Source organism: Monodelphis domestica, chromosome 3 (assembly GCF_027887165.1).
Source record: "Monodelphis domestica isolate mMonDom1 chromosome 3, mMonDom1.pri, whole genome shotgun sequence".
Taxonomy (NCBI): Eukaryota; Metazoa; Chordata; class Mammalia; order Didelphimorphia; family Didelphidae; genus Monodelphis; species Monodelphis domestica.
In genome coordinates this window covers 536,810,149-536,827,253 of record NC_077229.1, presented here as the reverse complement: position 1 = coordinate 536,827,253, position 17,105 = coordinate 536,810,149, and the positions used below count along the sequence as shown (strand labels likewise).

Sequence of the window (17,105 nt, the reverse complement as noted above, 5' to 3'; positions counted from 1 at the left end):
GCACTGCTGGGTCTGTACCCCAAAGAGATAATGGACACAAAGACTTGTACAAAAATATTCATAGCTGCGCTCTTTGTGGTGGCCCAAAACTGGAAAACGAGGGGATGCCCATCAATTGGGGAATGGCTGAACAAACTGTGGTATATGTTGGTGATGGAATACTATTGTGCTCAAAGGAATAATAAAGTGGAGAAGTTCCATGGAGACTGGAACAACCTCCAGGAAGTGATGCAGAGCGAGAGGAGCAGAACCAGGAGAACATTGTACACAGAGACTAATACACTGTGGTATAATCGAACGTAATGGACTTCTCCATTAGGGGCGGTGTAATGTCCCTGAACAACTTTCAGGGATCCAGGAGAAAAAAAACACCATTCATAAGCAAAGGATAAACTATGGGAGTGGAAACACCGAGAAAAAGCAACTGCCTGAATACAGAGGTTGAGGGGACATGACAGAGGATAGACTTTAAATGAACACTCTAATGCAAATACTATCAACAAAGCAATGGGTTCAAATCAAGAAAACATCTAATGCCCAGTGGACTTACGCGTCGGCTATGGGGGGTGGGGGGGAGGAAAAGAAAATGATCTATGTCTTTAACGAATAATGCTTGGAAATGATCAAATAAAATATATTTAAAAAAAAAATATTTTAGCAATCTACATCTTTCTTCTGTTATACTCTTCTCCCAGTTTTATCCCTAAATGCCTTCAGGATGACTATTTAGTTCAGTTGCTGCCAAGCTTTCTCTAAAGTAGATTAATTTCTTAGGTTTCCTCTATTTTATAAAGCAATAATGGCTTCTGCCATTGATGATCATAAGATTTTGTATTTTTAACTGGTGTTGCTCTTGAATATCATTGTGTTATGCAACTAAGGAAATTTTTAATCTTATTATATAATCATGTCAATCAGTCAAACTTCTAAGATGTTATTTTTGTATATATATATATATATATATATATATATATATATATATATATATATATAAATTACACTCAGCACCAATGTATTTTTGTCCATCTGTATCCCATTTTCAACACTGACAACTTACTCAAAAAGTTTAGGTCAAAGTTATCTTAATGCATACTATAATTTTTTTCAATTTTCTTTTCTTTTGATTTTATATTATTTTGATCTTTGCTCTAACAAATTTGAGTGTAAAGACAACTTATTTAGGAATTCTCCCACATAAATATTGGATCTGTTCCAATTTTCTATGTGTAAACATATTTCATTTTTTTGTGTTTATGTGAAATTATTTAGTGCTAAGTGTGTCCAGGGATTTCCAAGTTTTTTTGAAGCAAGTATTTATGATGTAGAGTCAAATGTTAACTCTGCAAATCATAAGTTTTGGCCTCTCTCACTATGTCCAATATATTTTTCATCCTTACTCATTGTCCCTATTTCCACCTTTGTAATGAAGTCAAGAAAGTACAGGTTTGATTTGGATGGTTAGCAATTCTTCATAGAATTATTCTATGGCTTTTGTTCTCAGAAATAGACATTGGTTTTCATAGTGGTCTTTCTTCCAATACTTATAAGCACAACAATATGAGATAATGTCTCATGAAATAATGTTTTTAAAAGTGATTCTAATTTTTTATGATTTTATTTATAATAAAGATGTTATTGATATGATTCATTTTTTTCTAGTAGTAAAGCTGCTCCTTTGGCAATGGGCAAAAATATATATAAAGCTAAATTAAAATTGAGAGATGGTCAAAAGTTGTGAGATTCTTAACATTCTCTGTTCACTATACCAGAACTCTGCCAATGGCACTGTAGGAGCTGAAAGGTTAAGGGCCATTTTGTATTTTTCTTTATTTAGTGGTTTGCCCTGACTTGATATTTATCAAGTTGGATAACCTAGGAAGGTCCTCAAAAAGTGACTCATTTTGTTGCTGGGATCATATTCAACCTTTCTAGTACAATATGACCTGCCAACCAGGAATATATTGTGATGAGAAAACATCAGAATAGCATTTTGCAAAGGCAATAAATCTTTACAATGCACCTTATACATAATGTTCGTACTGTGTTTGATTTTTTACTTCATAATATTGTTGTTTTAATAAGAACTTTAAATTACAACTATTTTTATCCAAATCAGCATATATTTACCTCTAAAAGATGAAGGTTCCTGAAGAGCATTACTTGCTAACCTAGCTGGTCCACAAAATACTGAAACAGTCACAGGTGTCACAGCAGAACAGCATCGGATATTGGCTATTCTATGTGCTCTGGTCATTTCATCATATATGAGCCAATCTGTGGGGAGTGCTTGAAGAGCTGCTGCTTGGCCATTAGCTGGAGGAATCTGTTAAAATCATAAAAAATAAAATTACATATAATCTCACAAATAAAAATGTGTGATTATAAAACTATAAAAATTTAACTATTGCTCAGTTTAAGATATTTCAAAATGTGAATGATTTCTCATGAAATACATATGTATGCTAACTTATACCCTGTGTCCCAATTCTGTAACATATTTCATGAGGCTTAAAGTAAATTTTTCAAAATTTTAAAACAATCACTCTAGTTCTTTCATCTCCATGTCTCTATCAAATTTTCTTTTTCCTAGTATTTAATTTCATATATATAAATATTTTAATTCTAAAAAATGTAAAACAAACCAATTCTAGCATTTTAATATTTTTAAGCTAAATTGGATTCTATTCATTCTGCATTCTAAAAGTGGGATCAACAGTATAATTTACCTTTTTATACTGTGGCTGACTGAGAACAGAAGTTGGATGAAACCGTACTTTTTTCTCTTTTGGTCCTGTCAATACTACATTCTCTCTGTCCACATGAACTAAATTAGGATACATGCCTGCCACCAGTGCAGCTTTAACCACAGCCCAATTCTCAGAATTTGTGTTAACATCCCGAATGTCACCACCACCTCGTGCTCTAACAAAACCTAGAATATAAAAAACCCATAATATTATATAAATGATTCCCAAACTAAACAAAACTTTCTTGCAATAAAAACTATAACCCATTAAATTAAACATAGGTATACATGAGAGTTTATGGAATACCCTCTTCTGGTAAGTAAGGGAAGGCATTTCATAATTAATTCTACAACCTTAACAAGTGAAGTCACAAAATCTGATTGTTTCTTAATCTACAAAATGAGCAATTTATCTGAGCTGTTTTATTAAATGTTATTATTCAATAATCTGTATGACATTTTTTTCATCATTCAAGATGAAGGCAAGTAGTGGGGATAAAATGATGTAAAATCTCTTCCATTTCTATTATTTGAAATGTCAGCTCTTGACCTATCAATCACTAGGTGCTACCAATAGGTGCCAAAAATAGACAACTGAACATTTTCCCAGGTCAAAGTAAATTAAATATTGGCTACAGTATGAAGCGAAATGTCAAAAACTTTTTTTTTTACTTTTTCCATATTCAACACATTATTAAACTTCATCCTAACAATTGCATGCTATCTTTCTTTTGTCTCACCTGTAATCTAAAGCCTGGTCTTTTCTATATGTATTTCCCCTCACTGAACTGCAATCCTCAATAACTGTTTCAAAGTAATTACCCTAGGGGGAAATGAAACTTTAAAAGTTTTCTAAAAGAAAAAAAAGACATTTTGTGCTGTCCAGCAAATCATTTTTTAAATCTTTATCAATTAAAAAAAAATCTCCACCATGTCTTACTTTGTGGTGATTCTGGATTCTCAAAGGTTCTACCATAAGAATATAAGTTTTGGCAGGTTCTACCATTCTGAAAAGGCTTCAAAGCATTGCCCCAGCAAATGGCTGAATCTGTTATTCAAGAAACAACCTAACTAAATACAGAGAAGTCTATTATTAGAAAGCTGGCCACGTGATGATTAATTTTAAGCTATAGCAGCTAAACAAAGAGAAAAATATAAAAGTCACTGTGTCAAGACCAGAAAAAAGAAGGAAAAACAGCTTAAATTAAGGAATAGTTCACAATTCCCCCTTGAAGAAAGGCAAAGAAAGTTGAGTTACTTTTGCTGCCACTCCAAAGGAAATAAGAAATATTATTTTACAAAATAGTTGGTTACCTCACATTCTAATACATATGCAAAAAGATCACCATGAAAATAATTGTAGCTCATATAGTTTCAACATGTCTTGCAGAAGGTTAAAGGGTGGAGAAATTCTATGAAGAACTTGATAAGATCTTCCAACTTAAATTAATAAGCACTGAGACTGGAACTTCAGTGGTTGAAAAAAGCAAAAAGGATTTTAAAGCATGTTTCAAGATGGAACAAGAGAGGGCTATACAGAAACTTCAAATTTTTAATTCATAAATACTTTCATCAAGAAAGAACTGGTGGTAGGCACTGGATGTAGCAAGTACTAAATAATATAAATAATTTTAATTAATAGTAATAATTTTAATAAATAGGGAAAGGCTCATTATTGATGTGGGAATTATATCCGAATCAGCTCTGTATGTAAAGTTAGACATTAAACTTATCAGAACAAAGTTTGAGAAAATAATCATAAAAAATATGGAAGTAAGTTTATTTAAAAAGCACAAAGCAAAATGCCATCTTAAAAGCTCTCTTCCAACAAGGTATGTTCCATCCAAAAATTGGATCTAGATTCCTTGAAAGATATAACAGAGTTAACTCTGTTCATTGACTTCTCATTACAAACATCTTGTGAGGTACAAGAAAATTTATGCTTGCCATAGGTGTCTATCACTGTAATGAAAGAAATACAGTGCAAAGTATAGTAACTACTTTAGAACTTTACCTGATGCTCTAAGCTGACCGAGCAACTGAGTTCTCATGCCTATGATGATTTCCATTGTAGCTTGTGAAAGAAAATTCTTTTCACAAAAAGCTCGTTCCCATCCATCGCTTCGTGCTTTCTGCCATGCCTATAGAAACAATTAAATGATACTTAATGAACATCAATGATGTGCAAGGCAGAAATATTATTGAAAACTAAGACTTACTTCATCTCACTCTAGTTTTGATTTTTTTTACTTTTTTCCCCTGATATCTTCCAACCTTTAAAAAAGTATTATAAGCTAATTTAGCCTCCTTGGAGGTCTTCAAGAGTAGAGTCTCTTCATGTATAGGTTAATCAGCAAGGTCTTTCTAACTTTCATTTTCTGTGACTCTGTGATCCTCTATATTATCATACAAATCAAAAGCTCCTTAACTTACTTGTTTATTATATGAAGAGAAGAGCATTAATAAGGTAAGTATTCTCAGATATGGGAAAGGTTCAGCAATAACGATTCATTCTCTTGCCCTCTTCTTAGGGTTGGGGGAATAGCTAATCTTTAATGAAACTTTGAAATCAAATATATTGCAAAAATTTACACCAGTCACCTTAGCTAAGGCAACTCTCACATTCTTTGATAGGAGCTGCAAAGTGATAACTTTTGTGAAATTCCTATGCAGCAATGGAAGCTGAAATAGAGCAGCAGAAAAAGTAGAGAAGGCCAAAAAACGAGAGAATGCTCTTGTTCCCATTCCTTCTTTCTTCTTTTCTAACAAGATTCTCCGTTTTTGAGGGGACATGAAGAAATTAAGGTAAAAATGCTAACCATACTATTATTTCAATATCTTGTATTGCTACTCTGCCATTTAGTAATTTAATGGTTTGTTGTTATAAGGCTTACATAATGCAATAATGACTCGCCTGTAATGGGCATATATTGAACTTTCAATTATACAAGAGTAGCTCCTAGCCCCACAAATATCATTTGAGCCAAAACAATTTTTCGTGTGGTTCAACTTATTGAGCACTAGATATATGTGCAATTATTTGGAAAAGTTTTAAGGATACAGAAAGAATTCATAATAGAATTATTTTAATAGATTACAAGATGTCCAGATTAGTGGACATTAGTATTTTGATTTGGCTCCTTAGTGACAGAGGAGGATTTTTAATTTGAGTTCTACAATATAAATTCAATAGCCTTTATAATATACTTGAGGTCTTCTTTACTATTTATTACTTCCCTCCATTTCTCATATTTCCTGTTCATCTCCCTGATTCTAAAATTTTATTTTTTTTTCTCCATCCTTTACTATGGTATTTTTCCTTGCAGTAGTACAAGATCTTTTTTAAAAATTATATTCTCGGTATATTTCTCTGAAGTTCGACTCTACATTAGGCATAGTGCCTAGCACATAGTAAGTCCTTAATAAATGCCCTGTTGACTTGATGTTTTTGGATCATGAAAGTTACAGAAATATGATAAAAATTCTAGCAGATTATACTAAATTATAAAGGCTTCAAAAATATTAGTCTAGCAACAGATTATATGTCTTTCATCTAAAAACTAGTCTAGCTAAGTTGGAAAGGGTTTATTACTAGCAGATTGAGAGAAAAATGATTAATTTTCTAGTTAGAGCTCACAAAGACCATTTATTAAAAGAACATTTGATCTGCATTTAGTGAGGGAGAGCAATATAAATAAAATTACAGATTCTTAAAAGTGTTGAAACACTATATCTTATATAATATATACCATACAAGGATATTGGGAGCCAAAAACATAAAATCAAGATATAGGCCTATAAGTAGGACAAGGATCTGTAGTTCTCTCTCTTTAAAAAAAATTTTTTTTAATCCTTACCTTCTGTCTTAGAATAGATACTAAGTATTGGTTCCAAAGCAGAAAAGTGGTAAGGGATAGACAATTGGGATCAAGTGACTTGCCCAGGCTTACACAGCTATGAAATGTAGCCCCCTAGCTGTCTCTTTCTCTCTCCACCAAACTCCTAAAAAAAAACACAACACCTAAAACTACTACTCTCCTGTAACGTTTTCAGTAATCTTTTAGTTGCTGAATCCAATGATGATCTTTCTTGATTTAATGACCTTGTTAAGCCCCCTCCTGCTCTCTAATAATTTCATGATTAAAATCTAGTTCTTCCCTAGACTAAATGCAGAATTCAAGCTACTATGTCACACTACTTTTCCAAAGCCTCTGGTATTAGAGCAAAAAAAAAGGTGTATTCCCCTACTTCAACCTGGTTCTGTTCTGTTGTATTTTCTTTCTACACTTTCTCACCATCACCTCCTATAGATTCAATTATCAGCTCAATGAAAATTACTTCCAAATCTATAAATTAAGTCCTGATCTTTCTTCTGAAGATTAGTTCCACTTCCATTTGCCATGAACATCTGAGAAGTTTTCCCATAAATTCAACACACTCAAATTTAAACTCATTAACATTACCCACAAAACTTAATCCTTCTCCAAACTTCCCTATGATATCTATGGGCACCACCAGCATTCTAATAATCCAGATTTATAACCTCATAATCATCCCCTGACTTTGCTTGTTTCTTCATCCCATGTCTCTTGCCTCCACTCCCTAAAAGTTTCACTCTAGTTCAGGCCTCCTACTTCTCACTTGGTGTAAGATAAGAGCTTAAATGGAAGCTTCCAAACCAGCTTCTAGTCTTTTCTCTCTCTAGTTCATGTTCCACACAACTGCCAAAATAATTTTTCTAAAGTACAGGTCTGGCCATGTCACTTCATTGTGATATGAACCTTCAGTGGTTCCCTATTACCTCTATAATGAAATACAAACTCCTCAACTTTGCATTTGAAACCCTTCACAATCTGACTCCCAGCTTATTTCACATTGTTCTTTTTTGAAACCCTACATACTCATTACATTAGCATACTTTTTGTTCCATAAATTTAATATTCCATGTATAAACAGATTTGTTCCTAGAATGGATTTCCTTTTCCCCCTCAACCTCTTAAAATACCTTGTGTTCCAGGTTTAGTTTACATGCCAACACCTGTTGTAGGCTTTCCTGACCTTTCTACTACCCCAATTGTTATTATTTTCCCTATCCTCAAATAATCAGGTATGTATTTAGCTTACATCTTATATGCTCCCAGGAAAATGTAAGCTCATTAGGAGAAGGTTCTGCTTTATTCTAGAGACAGTGGGGCAGCTAGGTAGTACAATGGATAGGGCACCAGGCTTAGAATCAGGAAGACTCCTCTTCATGAATTAAAATCCAGCCACAGACATTTACTGGCTTTGTGACTCTGGGTAAATCACTAAACCCTATTTGCCTCAGTTTTCCATCTAAAAAATGAGCTGGAAAAGGAAATGACAAACCACTCCAATATCTTTGCCAAGAAAACCTCAAATATGGAGAGTCAAACATCATGGCTGAAAAATGATTGAACATCAAACACCATCTAAGAAAGTGTCTTGGCACATATCAGATACTAAGTAAATGTTTATTAGATTAAATTGTTGGCTTGGCTTGGGACCTGAGGTTCAGAGAAGTCAAATGACATGTCTATGATCACAAGGCTAATTAAATGGCAGAAGTGGAATTCAAACCCTGGTCTTCCTGGATCCAAGAATAACCTTCTAGCCACTATATCATACTACCTCTCTAAGGACTATGATACTGATGTACTGAAGCAAAAAAAAAAAAAAAAAAACAACAACAACAAAAACAAAAAAACACCATATTAATGATCCTTAATGTACAAGCTAGTATTCAAGATATTATTGTCCTCTCTTTTAAGATTACTATTACCAAAAAAAAAGGGTAAGATAACAAATACTTAAGTATTTTAAAAGTTGTGATTTCATGAGTACGGGTATTTTCCCTGCATAAATATATAACACAAAAGCATTTCATACCTTAATAGATGATCTCATGCTTTTCTATAGTCAAAAAGATCCATCAGCTTATGTTCAACCTTCTGGTGATGAATTTTTTGAAATTTTGGTACACTAGTCCTCAAAAGACTTCTCATAATCAAAGTCTGCAATTTGCTATAAAAGCTTTTGCTTCATTGATATAACTTCTAAGCACCCAACATCAAGTACAAAGTGGAATTTCAGCAAAATAACATATAGCAAATATGACTAGATATTTTTGAGATTTAAAATTTTTTTCTCCCCCATGCTATGTACAGTTGACACCTGTAACTTTTCCATAAATTAAATAATAATGACAGTACCTGAAATGCTCTCAGAAGTGCCATATGGTCGCTAAAGGTGCCTGCAGTAAAACGTTTCCTACACAGCATGGCTGCACGCTTTTGAGAAGCTTGTGTGGGTAGCACAAAAGGATCTCTATATGCTAGAGTACAGGCAATGGTAAGGATAGGATCCAGACACTTCAAAACGACAGCACACAAGACCATTTTACCAAGATGTGGTTCTACTGGCAAGTCAGCCAAATGATATCCAAGCTCAGTCAGATCCTCCCAGGTATCCATAGCATCTATTGTCTAAAGACAAAGTCAAGTTTAAATGGATATTAATTGTTATGCCCAGGGTATCAATCATATCAAACAAAATTATACTCCTATATTAAAGAATATTTTATCACCATTTCACATACCCAAAATGTGAGTTGGAAGGGACCTTTGAGGTCATCTAGTCCAGCTCCATAATCAGTTCACAGATCTTATCTATAAGATTCCTAACAAGAGCTCCTCAGGTATTTCACCTTGAGTAAAGAGAATCTCATTTCTTTATAAGGGAACCCATTACTATATTTTTTAATATCACTAAGCATTAAAAAGGTTTTTCTTTTACTTAGATAAATCTACCTCCCTATAATTGTTATCCAATGGTTCTAGTCTCTCCTTTATAGCTAAGAAGAATTAAGTTTGATGTGAGTTTTCCACATGGCAACCTTTAAATGTTTTAAGACTAACATTATTCCTTTACTTTCTTATCAGAAACATGACAACTTGCTTCTGAAACACTATATTTATTGAAAATACAAAGTACTGATTTATTTTGATTAGTATTAATCATTTTTTAATTTTAAACTGTTTGGTTTTATTAACCATTTGTCCTAATCATTGGATATATATATATAATATATATATAAATTATATAAAATATAATATAAAAACAAAAAGCAAAGCAAAACAACCTTGAGACTTTTACCTATCCAACAAATGAGCAAAGCTAATGAAAAAGAAATAGTCACTGTTGATAGGCTACACACGCTAGTTTAATGTTGAAAGAGTTATGAATTAGGATAACCACTTAGGAACTCTATGCGGTATATACTACATAGAAATATAGTATATATGCATATATATGAAGTAATTAAAAATGAGAGTTCCTACATATATCAAAATAATTATTTATCACAGCATTTTTTGTCATGTCAAAGAAGGAAAAATAAAGTAGATGCCCACTTAATAAATGAATAAAATGGAACATTACTACACTATAAGAAATGATAAAGACAAAGAAGTATGGAAAGACTTACATGAACTGATTCAGAGTAAAGCAAGAAGATCCAAGAAAAGCAATTTATGCAATCACTACAATAACATAAATGGAAAGAACTACTACAAAACAATTGAAATTGAATGTTGCAAAATTACAAAGAACAAGCAAAGGTTCAAAGGTTCATTCAAAAAATGAGAAGACACTTTCTACCCTCAGTTTCTTTACACAGGTGGGAGATCCACAGGTATGTAACACTATGTTTTCAGATTTCTTTTCATTAAATTGATTGATTTTGCCAGTTATCTTTTTCTTCCCTTCTCCCTCTTTTTTCAAAGAAATACTCTTTATTAACACAGAGCATCTCTCTGGGAGGAGGATATGGTAGGGGTACAGGTAGGTAATGAAGACAATATAAAAAAAAGAGATAGTAATAAAATGTATTTTTCAAAAGGCTCAGTTTTATTTAAGAGTACAAAAACAATTATAGATTAACTAATATAATTAAGACACTCACCTTGAGCATTTGAACAGCATTTCTAACAATCAAAGCTGGTGGAGGTTCTGGGGCTTTCATAAGAAAGTCAGCAATGGGACAATTAATAGGTGCTAATAGTTTGGTATGTAAACAAAGCTCCTGTAAAATCAAAATCAGCAAACATATTTTGAAAACATTAATAAAGTTATTCTCTAACATTTACTTTTGGAATTTTGCCCACACTCACCAAAGCAATATATGATTTTTGAAAAATGAACTCTAAAATACAAAATTTTTAAATATATAGTTTTAAATTAAATTCTAGATTATACCTTATGTAGTAGCTATAAGCACAGAAAAAGCATATTCTCCAGAATTTGACAAATTCCTAAAAATAAGTGCTGGATTTCTTACAATACTGTAACACTGATAACACAAAAAATAACCTAGTATACTAGAAGCTTGGGAGTCAATATATTTTGCCATCATATCTTGAAATCTAACAAAGCCTTTTCTACTTGAAATACTATCTCTTTATTTCTAAAATAAATGAAAACATAAAAGAATCATTGAGAAATGAACTTGGGAAATATGCTAGTTAAAGGCTGTACATAAAGTATTTCTTGCAAACTGAAATATCATTAAAATTTACTACTAATATAATTAGCTTTAAAAGAACCTTTAAAAGATTCTCTTTTTGCATACAAATAAAACATTTGCTTAATTTCTGTGATTGTTTTCTTAAAGCATGGGCATTTTCAGAATTAATAAATTCTATTGTTCAAAGTTCTCAATCAAATTCCCACCTGAAGTGGCATTCTCAGAAGTTCTGGTGTCTGAAATTCCAACATATTCTGAAATCGAAGTCTGCTGAATAGACGAAAACAGATTCCCGGTCTACAACGCCCCGCTCTTAGGAAGAAAAAATTAAACTGAGATTTGAGTATATAAATATTTGTAAGTTCAAGAAAATAAAAAACAAAAAATCTGTCCTTTAATGATATAGGTATGGGACAAAAAGTGGCTTATGACTTTTCAAGTAAATATTTCCTATGTAAATTATGTTTACCAGTTAGATCTTTTCAATAAAAAAAACATATCCTAATGAAATTAAAAACTCATATTCAAGATCACTTGACTTCTCTGGACATCATTTTCCTAATCAATAAATGTTAAATTGAAGATCACTTAAATTTAGTAATTACAATAGTTCAATTTAATTACTCAGTACCTTACTAGATCACTTGACTTCATTTTCTCTTCTGCAAAATAGACTAATCTCTAAGACTCAATTCAATTTAATTAAGTAATGATACAGCTCAGAATAAGCTGAGACTGTCAAAGTAAGCTAAGCACAACAAAAAAGATACGTTGAAATATACTGGGAGAAAAAAAGAAGGATCAAAAAATAGTTAGGACCTTTGCTTGGGGTGTTTGGAACAATAATAACTGACAACACAGAAAGTAGATTTACTCAGTTCTCATTTTTGTTTCCTTTGCAAAGAAAAATTAATTTTATATTGGAAATGGTAGAACCAAAATTACTAAGAAAATGGATTTCCAACTCATGTAAAAGGATAGTAAAAGAGTGCCTAACTATCTTTGATGACTTCTAATTATTTAGCCCAGGTCAATTACATCCTTCAGTCCTGAAAGAATATGTAGATCTGATTGCTAAGCTACTATCAATTATATTTCAAAAATCATTGGAAAATGGAAAGAAACTATGAGATTAGAGAAGGGCAAATGTATGGATTTTCAAAAGATGGAAGAGCTCAGTCTTCAATATTCTGGTTTTAGGACAAAGTCCAAAGAAAGGCAACTAGTTTGGGACCTGATCCCATGTCATATGAAGTTTTACTGAAAGAATTAGACATAGATAAGAAAATACTCCAAGGAAACATAATAGCCATAGTATATATTTTTCCAATTAAACTGTTAGTAATTAACTTTTGTTAAGTTAGTTAATATTTGCAAGAAAAAAATCATCTTTGCCTTGAGAACCCAAAATTGAAAATGCACAAGAATAGATAAAATGTATAGCTTTCAGGTCAAAGAAAAAAATAGTGCAAGAAGTTGGAGAGAAAGAGTTCAAAGAACTATATTAAGGATCATAAAAGGATAAACTTCAATTCCTATAAAGGAAAGTAAATCCTAGAATATCACATAAAAGGGAAAAGAAAAAAGGCTGTAGTTAAGAAAAACTTATCTTGTAACACTAAATATAATCTTATTGGAAGGGGAAAAAATGGACATTTTGTAAAAAAAAAAAGAATTTTCAAGCCTTGCTAAAGAAAAGGCTAAATCTGGATCTAATCTTTGAAACAAAACCATGAGACCAAGACAAACTCAGAAAGGTATAATTATTCAGAAGGGGATAATGATCAAATGTTTGTAGTATAACAGGTAGAGAAAACACATGTTTGTTCAAAATCCCAAGGGTCATGAAGAGAATAAAGTCAAACACAAAGTTTAAAGGTGGTTTGGTTCTATTTTGTTGTTTTTGAGAAAGCAAAGAAAATGAAGGGAAGAAATAAGGAAGGGGAAGCACCCATAATTGGGATAATATTTATGAATTCTGTCTATTCAATGCTACGTACTATGCTAAAAGTGTTACGAAGAAAAAAAAAATAAAAGTGTTACGAAGAAAAGCAAAAAACAAAACTGTGCTAAAAGTGTTACGAAGAAAAGCAAAAAACAAAAATATCAGGCCTAGTTCTCAAGGAGTTTTTATAAACAGAGTAAAAAATTATGGGGGTAGAATTAGGGAAATAATCTCATGAGCTATTTGGGCAAAGAAAAGTTGAAAACACATGAAAGTTTTGCTATGGGGAAGAAGCATGAAAAATGAATAGGAAAACAGGAATTTAAGAGAAAGGATAGATCCAGGAAATCAAAACAAATTTCATAAATATCAGCGAATAGTCCTAAGCTGAGTGAAGAAAAAAGGAACAAAGGAACTGAATGAAACCACTTCAATTATGGAATCCTAATGTCAATATCATTTTATTTCTTTCCCCATCTTTTGCTCTTTGCAAAGTAGTGGTAGTGGAGGCAAAGAGGGACAAAAACTATGAGGACACGATGAAAGGAAAAACATAATTAACAATCATAACCATAAATATCCATAAAATGGAAGAAGGCAGCAGAAAAGATATTAGAAAGCAGATTCCAACAATGAGCTATTTACAAAAACACATTTAAAGTATAAAGATGCACAATGAATTAAATTGAAGGGCTAGAACAGAATTTATCATATCTGTTTGCAAAGGTAGCAATCTTAGACAAGGAAATAGTGAAAATGGACGTAGTTAAAAAAGAGATTAAAAATAAAAAAGCTACATTATGCTTAAAGATAGAAGAGATAATAAACTACTATCAATATATGGAATATATGATTTGAATGGTATATCATTTAAGTACTTATAAGAAAAACCAGTCAAGCTATAGGGGGAAATATACCACAAATTCATAACAACTGAGGACCTTGGTATGTCCCACTCAGAAACAGAATATAATAAAAAGATTACAAAAAAAAGAAGACAAGTTCCTTTTATTTTTTTTCCAAGTTCCTTTTAAAAATTAGATATGTTACTAAATGAAGATCAATGAATAATATCTTCTTATCTCTTTTACTTTACCCAAGTCTGAAAAAAAAAATTCAGTCTTTCTGGTCAAAATCAACTCCTTTATAATTGCACTTGATCCTATCCCCATCTATTTTTATCCAGCAGGATACAACCTAAATCATTCCCCATATCTCTCAAATCTCTCTTCATTTAATAGTTTGTTGCCTTAGCAATAGCCTTTTAAATATATTCGTATCTTCCTCGTCTTTAAAAAACTTCACTAGACTGTACCACACCTTCAAGCTATGTTGCAAAATTTCTAACCACAGGAATGCAAATAAGGGAAACAAAGTCTCAGGTTCCAAGCCAAAAAGGAAATGGGTTTATTGAGAAAGGGTCTATCTCACAATAAAGCCAGACTTCTGGTCAAAACCAAAAAACCCAGAGTCTTGTAAGAGGTCTTTCTTTATGCTGCAAAGAATATCATAACTTATATCCCAAGTTAAAAATAATCCAAGACCTTGTTAAAAATAGAGAGATACAGTACTGGTTGAAGCAGTCAGAAAGTACTTCTCAATGGTAGAAGAAGTCACTTGATGACTTGAATGGGGGAGTGGGAGAGTCTGAACCCTACTTTCTAAGCCTGATGATGTATACTAAATCACAAGTTCAAAACACAAGTTCAGGATCATAACTGCTAAGGGTGCATGACATAGCAAGTTTACGGCTAAAACTAAGACCTATTCTAACAATTATTAATTAGGCTAATGCTACATTTCTGTTACTAAAACAATCATAAAATGCTACTAAAATAATAAAGAATATTATATTACAAGTTCACTTATGCTAACATGATTAACTATCCTAGAATTACAACATTGATTAATTCAATACTAATTGCTAACCTAACAATCTGACCGTCATATAAGGGTGTAGGGGATTTCACACTCAAAGCTATTGTCTTATACCTCCCCCTTCCCTTTCTCAATCACACTCTTTGAAAAAGTCATCTACCCACATTGCCTATATTTCTCAATCCTTTGCAATTGGACCATCTCTTCCCTTCTAATTAGTATCACTAACTCAAGACTCAAGACTCAAATACTCTAATTCTTCCTTCTCTGGTACTTAATGATCTAACCAAACTGGCCTCCCTCTTCCTCATATATGATACCCCATACCTCAATTCTCTAAAATTTTGTAATGACTGTACCACTGAGGCTGGAAAAACAGATTGGAGGGGGGCATAGTTGTGAAGTGCTTGAAAAGCTAAATAGAGGAGAAGATATTTTATCTAAGAATCAATAGGGAAAGTCCGTGGATAGAAGTAGGGAGTTTCCTGTTCAGATTTTCAGTTAAGGAAAATCATGTTGATAGCAGTTTGTAGGATGGACTAGAGTAGTAAAAGACCAGGGGAAGAGAAACCAATTAAGGGACTACTGAAATATTCTAAATAAGAGATGATAAGGATCTGCACTCTAGTGATAAAAGGGCTTTATGAGTAGATAGAAGTGGTTAGTGGCCTGATGTGAGAGAGATTATAAAAGTTGAAACAGTAGTATAGGGTACTTGGATGTACAGGATAAGAAGTATGAGGGAGAAAGAGAGATTAATTAGGTGAATGGGAAACTGGAAGAATGGTGGTATCTTTGACTGAAATAGAGAAGTTTGGAAGAACGTTGAGATTGTGGGAAAAAGAATAAATTCTACTTATGTCTACAGAATATCCATTCTGAAATGTTCAATAAGCAATTTATAATATCAGACTGAAACTAATCAAACAGGGACTGAATATACGGCTCTGTGAGTCATCAAAACAGAGACAAACTAAAGTAACTAAGAAAGTAAAAAGAATAAGAGAAAAAGGCTTAGGACAAAGACTTGGGGACATCCCACAGTCAGGGAGTATAATAGGTGTGGCAGCAAAGGAGACTAAGAGGTAGCAGACAGAAAGGATGAGAACTAAAAGAAGAAAGTCTCTGTACATATCTATATATCTTCTGTGGAAGACTTACATGAAATAAGAATCACATAGAAGGCATAGAAATGTTTTAGATCGGATCAGTGAAGAAAGGAATTATTGCTATGAAAGCATTTCCATATTACAGGATTTAAGAGCTAAGAGAAAGTTAAAGATTTTATAGAATCCAGGGATTCTTAACCTAGGGTCATGAATTTGATGATAACTGTATTTAATCATTTCAATATAATGATTTCCTCAGAGATCCTATGTATTTTAATTCATTTAAAAACATTATCCTAAGAATGAGTCCATAAACTTCAACAGAATGATAAAGGAATCCATGACACAAAAGGTTAAAAACCTTAATCTAGTCCAATACTCTAATTTTCTATACATAGGAAAACTGAGGCACAGAGAGACAATGTCACAAAAGAGTGAATGACAAAATTGGATATGATTACAAAAATTACATTTTTATTGCCTTTCACATCCAAGTTTCAATATCAATTTTAACATTAAGATGCAAAATTGATAACTTAAATTTAATAAAAAACACAGTAGATACACATTACCTGCCTTTTCTTTGGATAGCACTGGCTTTTGAAATCCAAACCATTTTTAGCATCGTAACATAATTCAGGGCATCAAAGGATTTCTGCAATTAAAATTTTTAAAAATGAAAATCTTTTAAAAAGAAATAGTAAAGAGTTGTATAACTGTATTTTAACATATAGTCCTTACTATCTCTTGATTAGAAACAGTATTGGAAGGGAATAATTTAATAAATTATCCAAAATTCTTTGGTTATTCTATGGTTATTATGGTTAATTTTTATTTGAAATACTTTTCTTAGTTGCTAGGGCATGCTAAGAAGAATGAGAACAA

General features: G+C 32.2%; 1 protein-coding gene across 1 annotated transcript in view; it reads right to left on the bottom strand.

Moving 5' to 3' along the window:
* YTHDC2 (YTH N6-methyladenosine RNA binding protein C2) overlaps positions 1-17,105 on the bottom strand; it is a 77,981-nt gene that overhangs the window by 17,902 nt on the left and 42,974 nt on the right. Inside the window, exons 17-23 of the mRNA XM_001370029.4 lie at positions 16,793-16,875; positions 11,495-11,600; positions 10,728-10,847; positions 8,977-9,249; positions 4,761-4,887; positions 2,727-2,932; positions 2,128-2,323 (exon numbers count right to left, since the gene is read on the bottom strand). Of these exons, the coding sequence (XP_001370066.1) occupies positions 2,128-2,323; positions 2,727-2,932; positions 4,761-4,887; positions 8,977-9,249; positions 10,728-10,847; positions 11,495-11,600; positions 16,793-16,875 (1,111 nt within the window). The remainder of the gene's footprint in view (positions 1-2,127; positions 2,324-2,726; positions 2,933-4,760; positions 4,888-8,976; positions 9,250-10,727; positions 10,848-11,494; positions 11,601-16,792; positions 16,876-17,105) is intronic.